Here is a 15,903-nt window from a genome sequence, read left to right as displayed (position 1 = left end):
ATGCCAGAGTAAGAAACTTTGAAGGTCCTGTCTGTAAGATAAGAGCCAAGCCAGAAGATTGCAAGACCCTGAATGCTCATGGATGAAAGAATATGGAGGAGGAGAGGATGGCTGACTGTGTTGAAGGCTGAGGATGAGAATAGAGTAGAGGCCTTTAGATTTAGCAGTTGCCAGGCCATTGGTTACTTTGAGTAGGGCAGATTTGGAGGTCATCAAACAGAGCATTAGCTGTAAGGTGATGTGACAGTCAAGTAGCTAGGAAGAGAAGGGGAGGAGAGAGATAGGGTGGTAGTTTGGCAGGGAAGAGGGGTAAAAAGGTGTTTTTTTGTTTTTGTTTTGTTTTTCTTGTTTTTTTTGAGCATAGATATTATGAGAGCTCCCTAGAGTGTATATGGAAAAACTACCTTTGATGAGAGAAAGGTTGAACGTTAAGGCAGGTGAGATGGTAGAGGATAGGCGAGTAATGAAGTGAAAGGGGATGGGGTCGAGGGGACATGTAGTGGGACAAGATTTAGTGATGGAGGAGACGGTGAGTTCAGATAGTGGTGAGAAGATAGGAGTATATAAGGTTTGGAGAGGAGAGGCTGCTGGGTGAAGCTTTTCTTGATGTTGGAGATGTTTTCACTAAAGAGGGAGACCAAGTCATTGGCTGAGATGCAGGGTGTGGGAGGTGGAGATGGGTGCCAAAGGAGGAATACAAACTGATACTCCTTGCTGGTTTTTAGTTCTGCTCCCATTCTCTAGGACTATACATTTGAAATTTTTTTTTTTTTTTTTTTTTTTTTTTTAAAGGAACCTGAGGTGTGAGACCTATGGAAGCTGCCATATTTATTTCCTTGTAGACCATATCAGTTGCCTGGCAGTTTTACTGATATGTTTGGTCAGTAGGGTCTAAATCACAGACCTGAAACAAGCATGCAGCTAATCGTGTCAGATGTGTCATAGACGTCTGATCTGCATGCTTGTTCAGGGTCTATGGCTTAAAGTATTAGAGGCAAAGGATCAGCTGCACAGCCAGGCAATATGCAGTATTTAAAAGACTGACAACTTTTCTGACTCCAAAGCACAGCAGACAGTTCTTCATCTGAGTCGAGTGATAGGGCTGATGGTGATATCTCACTTGTATGTTCACAGAGAGGAGGAGTGAGAACAGATACTTCTACCAGTGTGGCACCTGGGAACTCACTTTGCATCTCAGTCAGATTTTCATTCTGAAACAAAGTAATGTGGCTAAGACACCTTGGGGACCATTGCTGAACTAAAATAAACTAGAAGAGGAAGTGGCAACGGTATTCTGCACCTGGGCTGAAACACTTTTGATAATAATATGGCTAAACCTATTAGGCAAAGCACAGACAGTCTGCAAGAACATACAGAGGATATGGGAAACGTGCAACAACAATTGCGCACACGTGAGCATGAGCTGTGTAAAGGCTAAGGAACATAACTGGAAAGCTGTCCAGCTATCAAACCGCACCATGCAGGACATACATATACATAATCATTTATGAAATAGATTGAAGTAAACCTAATGTGTTGAATATGGTATGCCTCAGCAACTTACCTCAGTTATTGTTTCCTCTGGTTCTTAGGCAGTGGACAGCCTGGGTGCCTGGGGTATACATACCTGGGGCTTCCTCCAGCCCCCTTCAGGCTAATCAGTCCCTTGCTGTCCTCCTCCGCCACCTGGATCTTCTGCTATGAGTCCAGGTACTTGAGCCAGTCTGGCGTAGTGCGCATGCACACACTCCGCCGCCGGGAGCGTACTACACCTGCGCAGCACGATCCTGGCTGTGGAAGCAGAATGCGGCCGGACTTCGCTGATTGGCTGAATTACCAGGACTCATAGCAGAAGATCCGGGTGGTGGAGGTGGACAGCGAGGGACTGATTAGCCTGAAGGGGGCTGGAGGAAGCCCCAGGTATGTATAAAACTTTTCTTTTCATCATTCTCGGGTACCATTTAATTCGTAGTCACCAAACCAAATTTTAACAACATCTCAAATTATTTGATTTCACAAGCAAAGAGAGTGCATACGTTTGCATAAATCAGAATTGACACAGAATTATTTCCATCTCATTGACCATCTCTATTAGTGACACGGCTACACATCAGGCTTTATTCTTACAGCATAGATGTTATTTAGTATATAAGAGATTCCTGTGTACACATCATATATACAGTCACAATCAGATATGTATATCTGACTTTAAAAATACAGGGACTGCTTTATTGAAGCAGCACAAGTAACTAATTTTGATTGGTTTATTTCATTTTTGTGGACTAAGCACAGTTATTACTGTATGTATAAATTATTTATGATGACTATTATCTGAGCAATAGAACATTTTATCATATTTTCTATTTTAATTACATTAGGAGTCAGTCGGTGCATTTTTTTCCCGACTCAGACTCCAGGCACCCAAAATTGCTCCGACTCCACGACTCCGACTCCACAGCCCTGCCAAAAAGCAAGCACCATCTCTTTCCAGTGACATCACTTGCTAGCAGTAAAAATGTCACCATGTGATAAATGTCAGAATGTAAATCAGGGAGATTAAAGATTTTACAAAGGGCAAACACATACATAATTATTGTAAAAACAAAGCACTTTTTTATTACAATATTTTCACTGGAGTTCCTCTTTAAATGTATTACTACTTTATTTTTCTTGCTTGTGCTTCAAGGGTGTTTCATTGATGTGTGAATAGTCTGAGAAAAATTAGAAGAAAAGTGTGTGTTAATTTGTTCAATTATATATATTTTTTTAAATCTAGGGAAAAAAATGCATATACCGTAAATATTGCCTCTAACATCTGATTTGTCACATAGAAGTGCATATTGTGTATCTAGCATAATATTGCTGTTTAATTTTAAGATTGGATGGTCCATAGTGAGAAATATGGCTCACAATGATCATTTACCAAGCTGAAACTTTGCTTTGCAAACTGCCAGTTTAACCAGCTGGCGGCGCTCTAAGGAAATGAAACCTTTATTTTGAATGGTTCACATGCTCTTAACATACAGTATGTAATTATTTTCATATATTTAACACACCAGAGAGACAGCTAAGGACAATAGTTTTGTATATTAAAGGACCACTATCATGAAAAAGTATAACATCTAAAATACATGTAAATGCATACTTACAAGAAATGCATTTCTCCCAGAGTAAAATGCAGCATAAATTATTTTCTCCCATGTTGCTGACACTTATAGTAGGCAGTAAAAATCTGACATATTTTGGACTTGTCCATCTTCTCATAGGGTATTCTAAGTATTTACTTTACTCTTTACAAATGCACTCCCTGGAAAGGATCAATACAAAGATACCAGCTGGCCACCCTACTCTTTTGCACACTATTTTGGCAGTTGCGCTGGACATCTGCTAAGTGCTTTTGAAAATAAAACCCTGAGAATTCCCATAAGATGATGGACCAGTCCAAAACCTTACAGATCTGTCAGATTTTTAAAACTTATTGTGACAGTGGCATAGGAAAACATAAATTCACAGTGCATTCTGCTCTGGAACAAATGTACGTTTTTTTATACATATGCATTTTACATTTTAACATTTTTGCGATAGTTGTCCCTTAAAACACAGTACAATGGTTGATGGATACTGGTTATCCTTTTTAATAAAGAACATGTTCTGTAGACTGTATCAAGAAAAACGCAGAATCCAGGCTCCTCTCCTCAAGTGAGGACACCTAAATAAGGTAAAATGATGGTGCTAAAGGGGTTGTGGCCAATCAAACAACAAAATCGATTAACCCAATGCATTATTTTGCATAGTTTTGGCTGTTGGCTTGCAAAGACAGGGGGCCTTATCTTAGGTTTTTGTTACATTTTTGTGGTACGTATTCTATCTACAAAAAACATGTACCTGTATAGCTGGATGTTTTTATACCTCACATCAGGAGCATAGCTACATAGCGTTTGGCCTCCTGTAAAAATGTGATGGGGCTCCCCTACCCAAGTATAGGTAGCCAGAAAAAGACCCCTTCAATATAGATGACCCTCTCAGTATAGGTAGCCAGAAGTAGGTCCTCTCTGTACCCATCCAATAGCAGAACAGTGCGCAGCAGAAGCCTAATCCCTGCCTGCTCTATCTGTGCCAGGTCCTCTTGTCAGAGGAACTCTGCCACACACTGACAGGCTGCATTAAAGAGACAAGAGGACACTGCTGATGGAGCAGGTATGTCTTCTGCTGTGTGCTGCTCTGCTATTGGATGTGGACAGAGAGACGGGCCCCCTTAGCCCCTGCATAATTCTGCCCTGCCACACGAACCTGTTTGCGTTTTGCATTTGTATTGCTGGATATTCTTATTGCAGTGTACCTGAATTGTGTATTTATTGTCGCCACTATTGTATGTTTTGTATTCTCTACAGCACAACAGAAGATGTTGCTGCCATATACGGTTAATAATAATAATAATAATAATAATAAGTCAATTTAATCCCATATCATATGTTTTATCCGTAGAAATGTCATCTTCAGCAATATTGTAAACCGATGTAGTAAGCAAGGGAAAACTTATCCAAACACTTATTACAGTGACTGATACTGGGGGTATTCACATCTTGAAGTTTACCATTTAGGAAACACAGAATCTGAGGTGAAGATGTATTGCCTAAAAACTAACTATGTCACTCTCTAGTGCTGCAGTGGAATCGCATTTGGTGTCCCATACGTTACGAAATGTTGATGTAGGATGTCTTTTTTTTTTTTTTTTTAATTTTTCTCAAAACATATTGTAGAAAATCGTGTTTTTTTTTTCCCCCCCAATAGGTGTTCTAGTTTTTTTGGCTTTAAAGAGAACCAGAGATGAAGCACCCTCTTGTATTTTACCTTATAAATCAGTGGGAACATGACAGTAAACACCTAATCTGCTCTTTGTTTCATTGTTCTCTGTTTAATCTGACTGTTATCACCTCTGATAAGAATCCCCAACTGAGCACTCAGTCTAGCTTTGCTACAGAAAGATTATAGCTGAGTCTTTTTTTTTCTCTGGTGTCTTTTCAAGCCCAAACCTGCCCCCTTGTGGCTCTGCTATAATGACTCAGCTATAATTATTCCCTGCAAAGCCAGACTGAATGCTCAGTCCGGGATTCTTATCACAGCTGATAACAGACACTTTTAGCAGTGAGGATGAAACAGAGAGCATGGTAAGTGTTTTCTCTAATGTTCTTACTGATATATATGGTAAAATACACAAGGGTCCTTCGTCTCTGGTTCCCTTTAAAGACTTTGGAGCTTCATTTTTAAGCGGTTATTATAATTTTTATATTGTATAATTGTCTAATTACTTTAATGGTTTAGTATAAAATGTTTTGTGTGGTGTTTTGCAGTTTTGGACCCATTGAATATAAGGGACCTTTGACGGCGGCATATATTGAGAAGTTTGTTCGGCGAGTGATGAGTCCGGTTTTATATATTTCTTCTGTGGATAGACTGAATCATTTCCTTTATGCTTATGAGGTACTGAGATGTTTTAATAATTTATCCATCCATGGCTATGTGTGAATATTCACCCTGCATTTACTTTTATTGCTGCAAAGGGAAGATATTTTCTAGCTTATCCAACATGATTATAATTAAAAGTAACAAAAATAATGGGTGGAGGTTATCACTTTTATCCAGGGTTTTCGGCAGGCGTGTTTTAGACATTTGGAATACTGCTGCATGCAATTTGACAAGATACAGCAAACAGTAGAAAAATTGTGATTTCAAATGCAAGGATACCAAAGTATCTGGGGAAGCCAATCAGAGTATTTAAAGACCATGAAATAAAGTAAAGCTGTTTCTGAATGTCACTCTCCCATTGCTTATCAGTAAAGCTACTTCTATATGCTTGATTTTTGCACCCAGGGTAATATTTTGGGATTTTGTGTGCCAATCTAGCCTGGCTAAGCCCTGACATCAGCACTTTCTCCTTCAGTTGGTTAAAGTGAACATCCGGACTAAAAATCGACTCAGCAGCACTGAAAAGGCTTTGTGTTTCTTTAACAGTTTCACAGCATCAGAACTTTGTTTCTCTTATACAAACCTCATTTTTAGCTGCACAGAAGAAAACTGCCCGGGTATTTTTCCCCTGATGCTGTGCAAAGCATGATGGGATTTCTGATTTTGTTGTTCTTTCTGCTGTTTTGGTGCAATTTTTTTTTTTACATTTTGAATTTGACATTTGAAGCCTAGTGTGTGCAGCTGGGAGGGGTAATCAGGACACAGGATAGTTGGAACTGTGTCTCATGCTCCTTGTCACCTCCTTTCAACCAAAAAGATGGCTGCCCCCATGAATCACAAACATTTGCCTGTTCTTTTAAAACAGGGTGGGTAAGAGATTATATTACCTATCTATTCTAATTAACATAACTAATGTAACTTGATGACAGTATGTTTGTTTAGGCCGAAGTTCTCCTTTAATACCCAGCTGACTATTTTAGTTGCTGCATTGAAACTCATTCTGCTTCAGCTCCTTCCTCCCCTCCCCCCTAGTACAGGCTGTGCTGTTTGGCATAGATCTGGGCAGTGTATTTGTACAATGATCCCAGGTAATTTGCCACACGATCACAAAAGATTATGGGCAATATTTCCAAAAAAAAAAAAAAAAAAAAAATCAAAGCCCAAGTACTCAACATTTCTGAAACCTTCCAGTTCTTCCAAGGTGCTCACTTGCACATTTAATAGAAAAACAATATTTGTTTGTTTTGCAGCTGTTATATTTATCTTTGCAGCCATTAGCAGTTAAGCCACAGACACCTTATACTCTGCAATTTAAAGGTTCATTCCTGTTCTTTTGAGACAAAAATCTAAAGTACATACCAGTATCCACTGATGTTGCTAGCCCCATCCCCCACTACCCCCAATGTTCTGGTGGGACAGATTGCATGACCAGTTGCAGACTAGGGTTGGGTGCGAAAAAGAGGGCTTAAGCAAATCCTGTAGTGGATTGAACAAAAAAAAAACTTGCCTATGGAGAGTTTCCTGTGCTGTCCCGTTCAAATTTGTCACAGCAGAAGGCTTCCTCTAGTGCTTATGACGGGTGGCTCTGTATTGTGCATGCACATTATGGAGCGGTCTGTCTTCGAGAGGCAATTGATCAAGCGAGTGCTTCCGAAGATCCCCAAGGGTGTATTTGACCAGTTGGTTGAATGTGTGCAACGGGGGTGACAGTGCCTGAATGAGAAATCTTTGAGAGGACCGGAAAGGCTCCATAGGATCCGGAGCCTTCCCTCTAAATAGCGTGTGTGTGTATGTATGTACAGTGGCTTGCAAAAGTATTCGGCCCCCTTGAATTTTTCCACATTACATTTTGTCACATTACTGACACAAACATGAATCAATTTTATTGGAATTCCACGTGAAAGACCAATACAAAGTGGTGTACACGTGAGAAGTAGAACGAAAAAATCAATCACTGCAAAGTGGGGTTTGCGTAATTATTCAGCCCCCTTTGGTCTGAGTGCAGCCAGTTGCCCATAGACATTGCCTGATGAGTGCGCACGACTAAATAGAGTGCACCTGTGTGTAATCTAATGTCAGTACAAATACAGCTGCTCTGTGACCGCCTCAGAGGTTGTCTAAGAGAATATTGGGAGCAACAACACCATGAAGTCCAAAGAACCCACCAGACAGGTCAGGGATAAAGTTATTGAGAAATTTAAAGCAGGCTTAGGCTACAAAAATATTTCCAAAGCCTTGAACATCTCACAGAGCACTGTTCAAGCGATCATTCAGAAATGAAAGGAGTATGGCACAACTGTAAACCTACCAAGACAATGCCGTGCACCTAAACTCACAGGCCGAACAAGGAAAGCGCTGATCAGAAAAGCAGTCAAGAGGCCCATGGTGACTCTGGACGAGCTGCAGAGATCTACAGCTCAGGTGGGGGAATCTGTCCATAGGACAACTATTAGTCGTGCACTGCACAAAGTTGGCCTTTATGGAAGAGTGGCAAGAAGAAAGCCACTGTTAACAGAAAAGCATAAGAAGCCCCGTTTGCAGTTTGCCACAAGCCATGTGGGGGACACCGCAAACATGTGGAAGAATGTGCTCTGGTCAGATGAGACCAAAATGAAACTTTTTGGCCAAAATGCAAAACACTATGTGTGGCAGAAAACTAACACTGCACATCACTCTGAACACACCATCCCCACTGTCAAATATGGTGGTGGAAGCATCATGCTCTGGGGGTGCTTCTCTTCAGCAGGGACAGGGAAGCTGGTCAGAGTTGATGGGAAGATGGATGGAGCCAAATACAGGGCAATCTTGGAAGAAAACCTCCTGGAGTCTGCAAAACACTTGAGACTGGGGCGGAGGTTCACCTTCCAGCAGGACAACGACCCTATACATAAAGCAAGGGCAACAAGGGAATGGTTTAAAACAAAGCATATCCATGTGTTAGAATGCGATCCACTTCTCACATGTACACCACTTTGTATTTGTCTGTCACATGGAATTCCAATAAAACTGAGTCATGTTTGTGGCAGTGATGCGACAAAATGTAGAAAACTTCAATAAACTTGAATACTTTTGCAAGCCACTGTATGTATATCTATCTCTAGATATATATGTACAGTATATGTGTGTGTGTGTATAGATAGATAGATAGATAGATAGATGTGTATATTATTATTATTTTATTTTTTTTATTTTTAAGAACATTTAATTCATGCATGCAATTCCATTCAGCTTTCAAATGGACCAATCAAACTCTGGTGCTGTGGCATTTGATTGGTCCAATTTCAAGCTGCATAAATTTGCATAGACTTGTTTAAAATTGCCTTTTATTGACCATTCCTAATAAGGAAGGTTAGATGGTGTTGAGCAGGATTACAGTTAGTAGCATGAAAGTGAAATGCAGCCAAAAAGTAAGTTAAAGAGGAGCTGTTAGGTATAGGGTCTCAGAGAAAAAAAAACACATATATCAGTAGCTAAGTATTGGCTGTACTTACATTACATATGCATTTCACTGTCCACGTTTTGGATTTCACAGAATTTTTATATAGTATTTGCAGAGATTGATGCTCATGGCAGGTTCCATGTTTGTTTGTCTTTTATGAAGCCAATTGTGATGTAATATCCTCCCTTACCCTGCTTCCTGATGATTCCACTCACAAAAAAGATCAGGATCAAAGGTCCTAATGGTTCATGATCCAGACAACACTACTGTGCAGTGAATATTAATTAGCCATGTGGCTAGGAACAATAGCGGACTCATGCAGTATACTCGGAACATGTGCCCTGTGAACAGCACATTGATTTTTCAGTGTTGTGAGCTGGACTGCAAGATACAAGCTGCTGTAACATGAGCCTATAACTTCCCACTGTGAAAGCAGCCTGAGGGCTGGAACCCACAGGAGCGCTTTTGGCAGCGTTTTGGCAGCACTGCGATACGCTAGCAGTTTGCCAAAACGCTGGGCTAATGTTAATGGATGGGGCAACTTCCACAGGAGCGTTTGCGTTTCCCAGAAACGCAAACGCAGGACCTGCAGCATTTTGGGAGCGTTAGCGCTTCAATGTAAAGTATTGAAACGCTAGCAGAAACGCTCAGCAAAACCTAAACTGAGCGGTTTTGCTAGCGTTTTGCGGTTCAGCACACTGTAACAAAATGAAAAATAATTCACAGGACCAATCAGGATAAAAACGCAAAACGCTAGGCACCCGCTGGGGAAAAAAATACAATGTTGCAAAACGCGACCAAAAACGCGCATGAATCCGCTTGCAAACCGCTCAGACAAAACGCTAGCGGTTGCGTTTGCGGTTTTCAGTGGGTTCCAGGCCTGAGGGCGGGATAGGGAAATGAAGGGGAGGACCAAGGGAGTGCAGTGGGGAGAAGAAGCAGCCCCAGAATGCTTTGCAGTATCTGTTATGCGGCTTGCCGGCCTCCTTAGGAGCTTGGGAATATAGAGGCTTGCTGTTCAGCAAACATCAAAGTAAGAGAGATTTTTAACTTCAGTATTGCCTTTGGGCTTCCTTCTAAACTGTTTAACACAGGAGAATAGAGGTTTAAATTAGCTTTTGCAGCCTGACAGTTACTCTTTAAAGCCTCTGCCAAAAGTGCATATTCCATACTTGCTTGGCCTGCTGCTGTTTTCAGGGGAAGTTGATGTGGCTAAGGCCTCTTTTACACGGACTGTTAATAGGCAGTCAAATGCCTCTCCAGTTCTCACAACTGCTCACTTCTGCTTGGTAACTGCTTGTTGCTGCATGGTAACTGCTCACTGCTGCCTGATAACTGGTTGCTGAGCACACAAAGGACAAAGTAAGCCTGTTTTTGTAGCAGAAGGACTGGTTTTGTTTACATGCAGTCATATTATGAAGTTACTGCATTTTATGTATCCTTTTTTGTGAGTGTTAGTGTACATTCATTTTGGCACCTGCAAGAAGTGTTAATATTGGAGATGGTTAAAGAGGAACTCTTGCGAAGATCTTAAAATTTAAAACGCATACAAATAAGAAGTTAATTTCTTCCAGAGTAAAATGAGCCATAAATTACTCTTCTCCTGTATTTCTGTCACTTACAGAAAGTATTTGAAATCTGACAAATCTAGTCCATCTCTTCATAGGGGATTCTCAGCATCAGTGTTCTCCCCAGAGCCTTTTACCAGGGCGCGCCGCCCGGCTGGTCTCTTCTGAGCGCCCGGCTGATCTCCCCCGAGCGCCCGGGTAAAATTATCCCATTCTGTGCGGCTCATCAGTGATCAGCGGTGGCTGTATCATTGCAGCCAGCCGCTGTCACTCAGAGACACTATCTCCGCCCACCTCCTCAGCTCCCGGCAGTTGTGTGGAGGGGCGGGGAATGCAGGAGACGTTACGCAGCTCACACATGAGCTCTGAGTGAAGAGACTGGAAGCAGGGCTCTCGGAAGGTCCTGCAGACGCTGTCCTGACGTGCTCCTCTCTCTGTACGAGCAGCTTACATGAGCTAGGAAGCGCGGCTCTGGAATGTCCAGCCAGACGCTGTCCTCCTCCTCCTCTCCCTGTACTCAGAATAACGCGCAACTCTGATGTTTGTGGCATGTCCAGCCAGACGCTGTCCTCCTCTCACTGTGCTTGTCCCAGCAGCAGCGTGTATGTAATCTCTGTGTAATCTCGCTGGCTACTATACACTAACCCCCCCCCCCCCCCCCAAGAACCTTAGGATGCTTAACCCTTTGACTCCACAATTCTCCAGTTCTACCACTGCCTTCCACAGCCCTGATTGATGCCAGAAGTGAGTGTCACAGGTGTTAGGGAGCTGCAGTTTGGAGGGGAGGGGGGGGGGGGGGGGGAAGCCAGAGTACAGATAGCCACAGACTCACCCAGGGCAATGGCAGACAGAGGCACAGAGTGATTACCTGGGGCTTCTTCCAGCCCCTTTAGTTGTTGTTCTCCCTTGCAGTCATTCCGCACCGCTGTGTTCCTCTCTGAACACTGCATGCACAGCCACATGTCACTTGCCTCCTCCACCACATTCCTGTTACCGGCAGCGTTTTGCACTTGCGCGGTAACTAAAAATTGCTACTGCGCATGGGCAAAACACTCCTGGTCACAGGAGCATGATCGAGTAGCTGCAGGGCTAAGGAACAGAGCAGTGTGGAATGGCGATCATGGAGCAGGAGGACTTTAGGGGGCTATAAGAAGCCCCAGGTAAGTAACTAGTCTAATTTTTTTCAGCTTAGTATCCCTTTAAGAGATTCCAGTACAAAAGACAGAGCCTAGCCTTTCAATTTATTGGGGGGGGGGCGCGCGTGATTCCCCACCTAGTGGCGCCCAACCTAACCTTCCACCACCTGGCTACTTTTTCATACCACCCGGCTGGAAAAAATTTCTGGGGAGAACACTGCAGCATGGCCTTTATTCTTTATAAAGACATTCCCTGAAAAAGAGGCCAGCCTCCCTGCTCACTGCACACTTGTTTGGCATTTGAACAGAGCAACTGCCATTCAGTAAGTGCTTTTAAAAATAAAGAAAACCCTGAGAACCCCCCATGAGAAGATGGGCTAATGCCAGATTTCTACTACTTACTGTAAGTGACGGCAACATAGGAGAAAAGTAATTTATGGCTCATTTTACTCTGGAAGAAACTTATTTGTATATGTTTGTGTATTTAAAATGTTAAGATTTTCGCGACTGAGGTCCTTTAATGAGATGCAAATAATTCCAGCTTGCATGCAAATGTAATTGTATGCAGCTTGGATTTGGGCCAGCCAAATTCTACAGGAAGTGCATTTAATTTGCCTAGTTCCTAAATATTTTAAATTTACATGCAGACCAATGAATCTCACTGACCATCTCTAGCTGTCATTTTCAATGTGGAATGAAGATGGCATTGGTGGTTCTCCATCCTGAATATATCCAGACTCTATTCTCTTTCACCAGTAGATGGTGCTAGTTAACCATTATTCTGAGTATAAATATCACAGACGCTACAATTTTGCTTATAGACAGACAGGCAAAGAACATTTATATCACGCTTTTCTCATGGCAGACTCAAAGCTCAAGAGCTGCAACAACTAGGGGGCGCTCAGTAGGCCCAAGGTCTCCTCACTCAATGTTCAGCTGGCTTACTGAACAGGAAGAGCCGAGATTTGAACCCTGGTCCTGTGTCTGACGCAGAGCCCTTAACCAGTACACTATGCAGCCACTTAGACAAAAATGTAGTGGGTGTATAGTAACCCAGAGAGTCTTCATTGATGAAGGGGGTTACAGGGTGCCCGGCACACACTGGGGGCTGATTTCTGGTCAGTAATAAAGGCCTGGTGTGGCTCCCCTACTCTGTCTTGGCCACGCTTAGGGCTCGTCTCCACTAGTGCGGCGTGCGTCTGGCAGACGCACACCGCACTGAGCCGGTGGGCGGGATAGCAGGCGAATCCCATGAGCTGTGCCATGCACGGCTATGGGATTCGCAGCCTCTGTGGCGAAATCTGCGGGGGGTTCCGGGCGAATCGCTCCCGCAAGCGATTACGCCGCGGCGCCGTCATCCCCTATGGCAGAGTTTCCCCGTGCGAATGATGTGCGGGGAAACTCTGCTGAATCGCCGGCGAAACCTCCCTAGTGGAAACGGGCCCTTATGTTAAAGTGGACACAAGGATCACAGTGCACAAGGAAAACAGATGAATCCACCCTATATGTATATGTAGAGAGTTTAGCCTGTGTAATTTCCCCTTCATCTGTGACTAATCACCATTGTAATTTAATCTCTCAGTGGTGTGAGCACAGGAATCTTGGCAGACCTCGGCAGGGCAGCTAATTTGTAACCACAGGATGTTAACCCTATGCCTGCTAGCATGAAATCAGGGAGTAGGCACACTGCAGGTTTACTATTGGCTGCAACTAGGCCTGAACGATTTTAGTAAAAAATTGAATTGAAAGATTTCTGACTGAAATCACGATTTCGATTCGACCCAAGATTTCCTTCAAATCAAGCTTTGTTCCCCCTCTGTGCCTCTCTGTCCCCCGTCTCTCATTGTGTATCCTGTGTCTCTTTTTTTTTTTGTCCCCTCTGTGCCCCCCTCTGCGTGTCTCTCTGTGCCCCCCTCTGCGTGTCTCTCTGTGCCCCCACTGTCCCCCAAGCTGCAGCAGTGCTGTACATACCTTCCAGCACGAGTCCAGTGATGCCAGTCTATCCACTTTGCCTACTGCAGGCTCTAATGCACGGCATACTTACTGTATGTCATGTGACATACAGGAACCAGGAAGTATGCCATGCACAAGAGCCGGCAGACAGCGATAGAGGACGGACAGCGTTGGACTTGTGGAAGGTATGTCCAACACTGCCGAAGCTGCAGCTGCACGGGCCTGGACTTGGGGGAAGTTTGAAGCCACTTTTTAAAATTTTTCCTCCATGTGGAAACGACGTCATAGCGGAAATCGCCGATTTTGATTCCGAAATCGTGAACTTGGTGATCACAATTTCTGTTTAAATTCGATTTATTGCTCAGGCCTAGTGCTATTGCGTATCTATTAGAGCAGAGAGGATGTTATGAGTTCAGGTCCGCTTTAAATGTCTGTCATTGTGATTGTATATAAAGTATACTTTAAAACAATGTTTTAATTTTTTTTTTTCTTCATATTTAATATTACAACACATAAGTTGTACACAGTGTAGGTTAATACACATTTTAATATTTTATTTCCTCTGCAGCCTGGAATATTGGGTTATTTTGAATTCAATGCATCTCCCCAGCCTCCGGGCTATTTAATTTTCTTCCGGTCTGCACTACACTCTTTACAGAAAGGTAGGTAGATTGTCAATTGTGGCTTAAGTATCAATATTTTGTGTCTCCAACATTATTTTCCAGCACTGCTTCTCTTGGGCATGGAGTTCACTAGAGCTTCAGATGTTGGAAATGGAATTCTCTTTCACTCCTCCATTATGTAGCTGGTGGATGTTGGAGACCTTGAGCTCCTCCACCCTGTGTTTGATGATGTACCACACCGATATGGGGTTCCGGTCTGGAGACGTGCTTGGCCAGTCTAGCACCTTTTTCTTCAGTTTCTTTAGCAAGACAATGGTTGTCTTGGAGGTGTCCTTGGAATACTGCCCTGTGGCCCAGTTTCTGAAGGGACAGACACAGAACATTTATATTGCGCTTTTCTCCTGGCAGATGCATGCTCCACTTCAGTATGTCACAGCACGTATTGGCATTCATGCTCACTCAGTGAAGTGTAGCTCTCCAGTGCTGGCAGCACTCACGCAGCCCCAAATCATGACACTCTTAAAACCATGCTTGACTCTAGGCAAGGCAAACTTGTTTTTGTACTCCTCTCATGCCTGCTGACACACATGCTTGGCACCATCTGAACCAAATAAGTTTTTATCTTGGTCTCATAAGACCTCCAGACATGGGTCCAGTAATCCATGCGCTGAGTCGTCTTGTCTTCAGGAAACTGGGCTTTCTTGTGCATCATCTTTAGAAAAGGCTTTCTTCCGTAAAGATGGACTTACAGACCAGTTTGACACAGTGTGCAGTGCATAGTCTGAGCACTGACAGACTGACCCCAACTCCATCCACCTCTTCAACCTCTGCAGAAATGCTGTCAGCACTCATGCGCCTATTTGCATAAGACAACCTCTGGATATAATGCTGAGCATGTGCACTAAACTTCTTCGGATGACCTTGGTGAGACCTGTTTTGAGTGAAACTTGTCCTGTTAATATGCTGTGTGGTCATGGCCACTGTGCTGCAGTTCAGTTTCAAGGTGTTATCAATCTTCTAATCAGGGCTGTGGAGTCGGTACAAAAATCATCCAACTCATCAGTTTATGAAACCTCCAACTCCGACTCCAGGTACCGAAAATTGCCCTGACTCAGACTCCTCAACTCCGACTCCTTAGTCTAATACTTACCAGGGCTGTGGATTTCGTACAAAAATTATCCAACTCAAACTTCTCAGTTTATAAAACCACCGACTCCACCTCCAGGTACCCCGACCTTGACCTCGACTCCAGCTCCACAGCCCTGCTTCTAATAGCCTAGGCTATTTTGATATAGAGCACCATTTCTACAAAGGCCACGTAATACTACGATCGAGGGGGGGAGATAGAAGGCAAAGGCTACCTAAAACTGCAATGTGGGGGCGGGGTAGGCGGCTGAGCACCAATGGACAACACTTGCTGCCATATGGGAATGGGGGGGTTGTTTGTGTTAATTTTTGCATAGTGCTCCGTTTAACCTAAAACCAGCCCTGGCTGTAATAAGTCTCATTTATAAAAAGGCATACAGACACTAGGTCCAGTCTGTAATGTTTAAGATTGATGTCTTTATGTTCTACTTCACTCTATCTACTCATTTGCTTTTGATATTTCTGCTGAATTATCTTGGGTTATATGTGAATTTCCTGGCACTTGTCCTTCTGTTATGCTGTGGCAGGTAGATTATTTTAAATGTCAAACATGTTTTTTTAGAATAACTGAT

General features: G+C 43.0%; 1 protein-coding gene across 1 annotated transcript in view; it reads left to right on the top strand.

Annotated features, from left to right (window-relative positions):
• TXNDC11 (thioredoxin domain containing 11) overlaps positions 1-15,903 on the top strand; it is a 100,600-nt gene that overhangs the window by 27,916 nt on the left and 56,781 nt on the right. The window contains exons 4-5 of the mRNA XM_068244697.1: positions 5,352-5,481; positions 14,131-14,224. Of these exons, the coding sequence (XP_068100798.1) occupies positions 5,352-5,481; positions 14,131-14,224 (224 nt within the window). The remainder of the gene's footprint in view (positions 1-5,351; positions 5,482-14,130; positions 14,225-15,903) is intronic.

The sequence above is a fragment of the Hyperolius riggenbachi genome, chromosome 7 (genome assembly GCF_040937935.1).
Source record: "Hyperolius riggenbachi isolate aHypRig1 chromosome 7, aHypRig1.pri, whole genome shotgun sequence".
NCBI classification, from domain to species: domain Eukaryota; kingdom Metazoa; phylum Chordata; class Amphibia; order Anura; family Hyperoliidae; genus Hyperolius; species Hyperolius riggenbachi.
The sequence above is the reverse complement of the archived record's forward strand: the minus strand, read 5'-3'. Positions and strand labels throughout refer to the sequence as shown.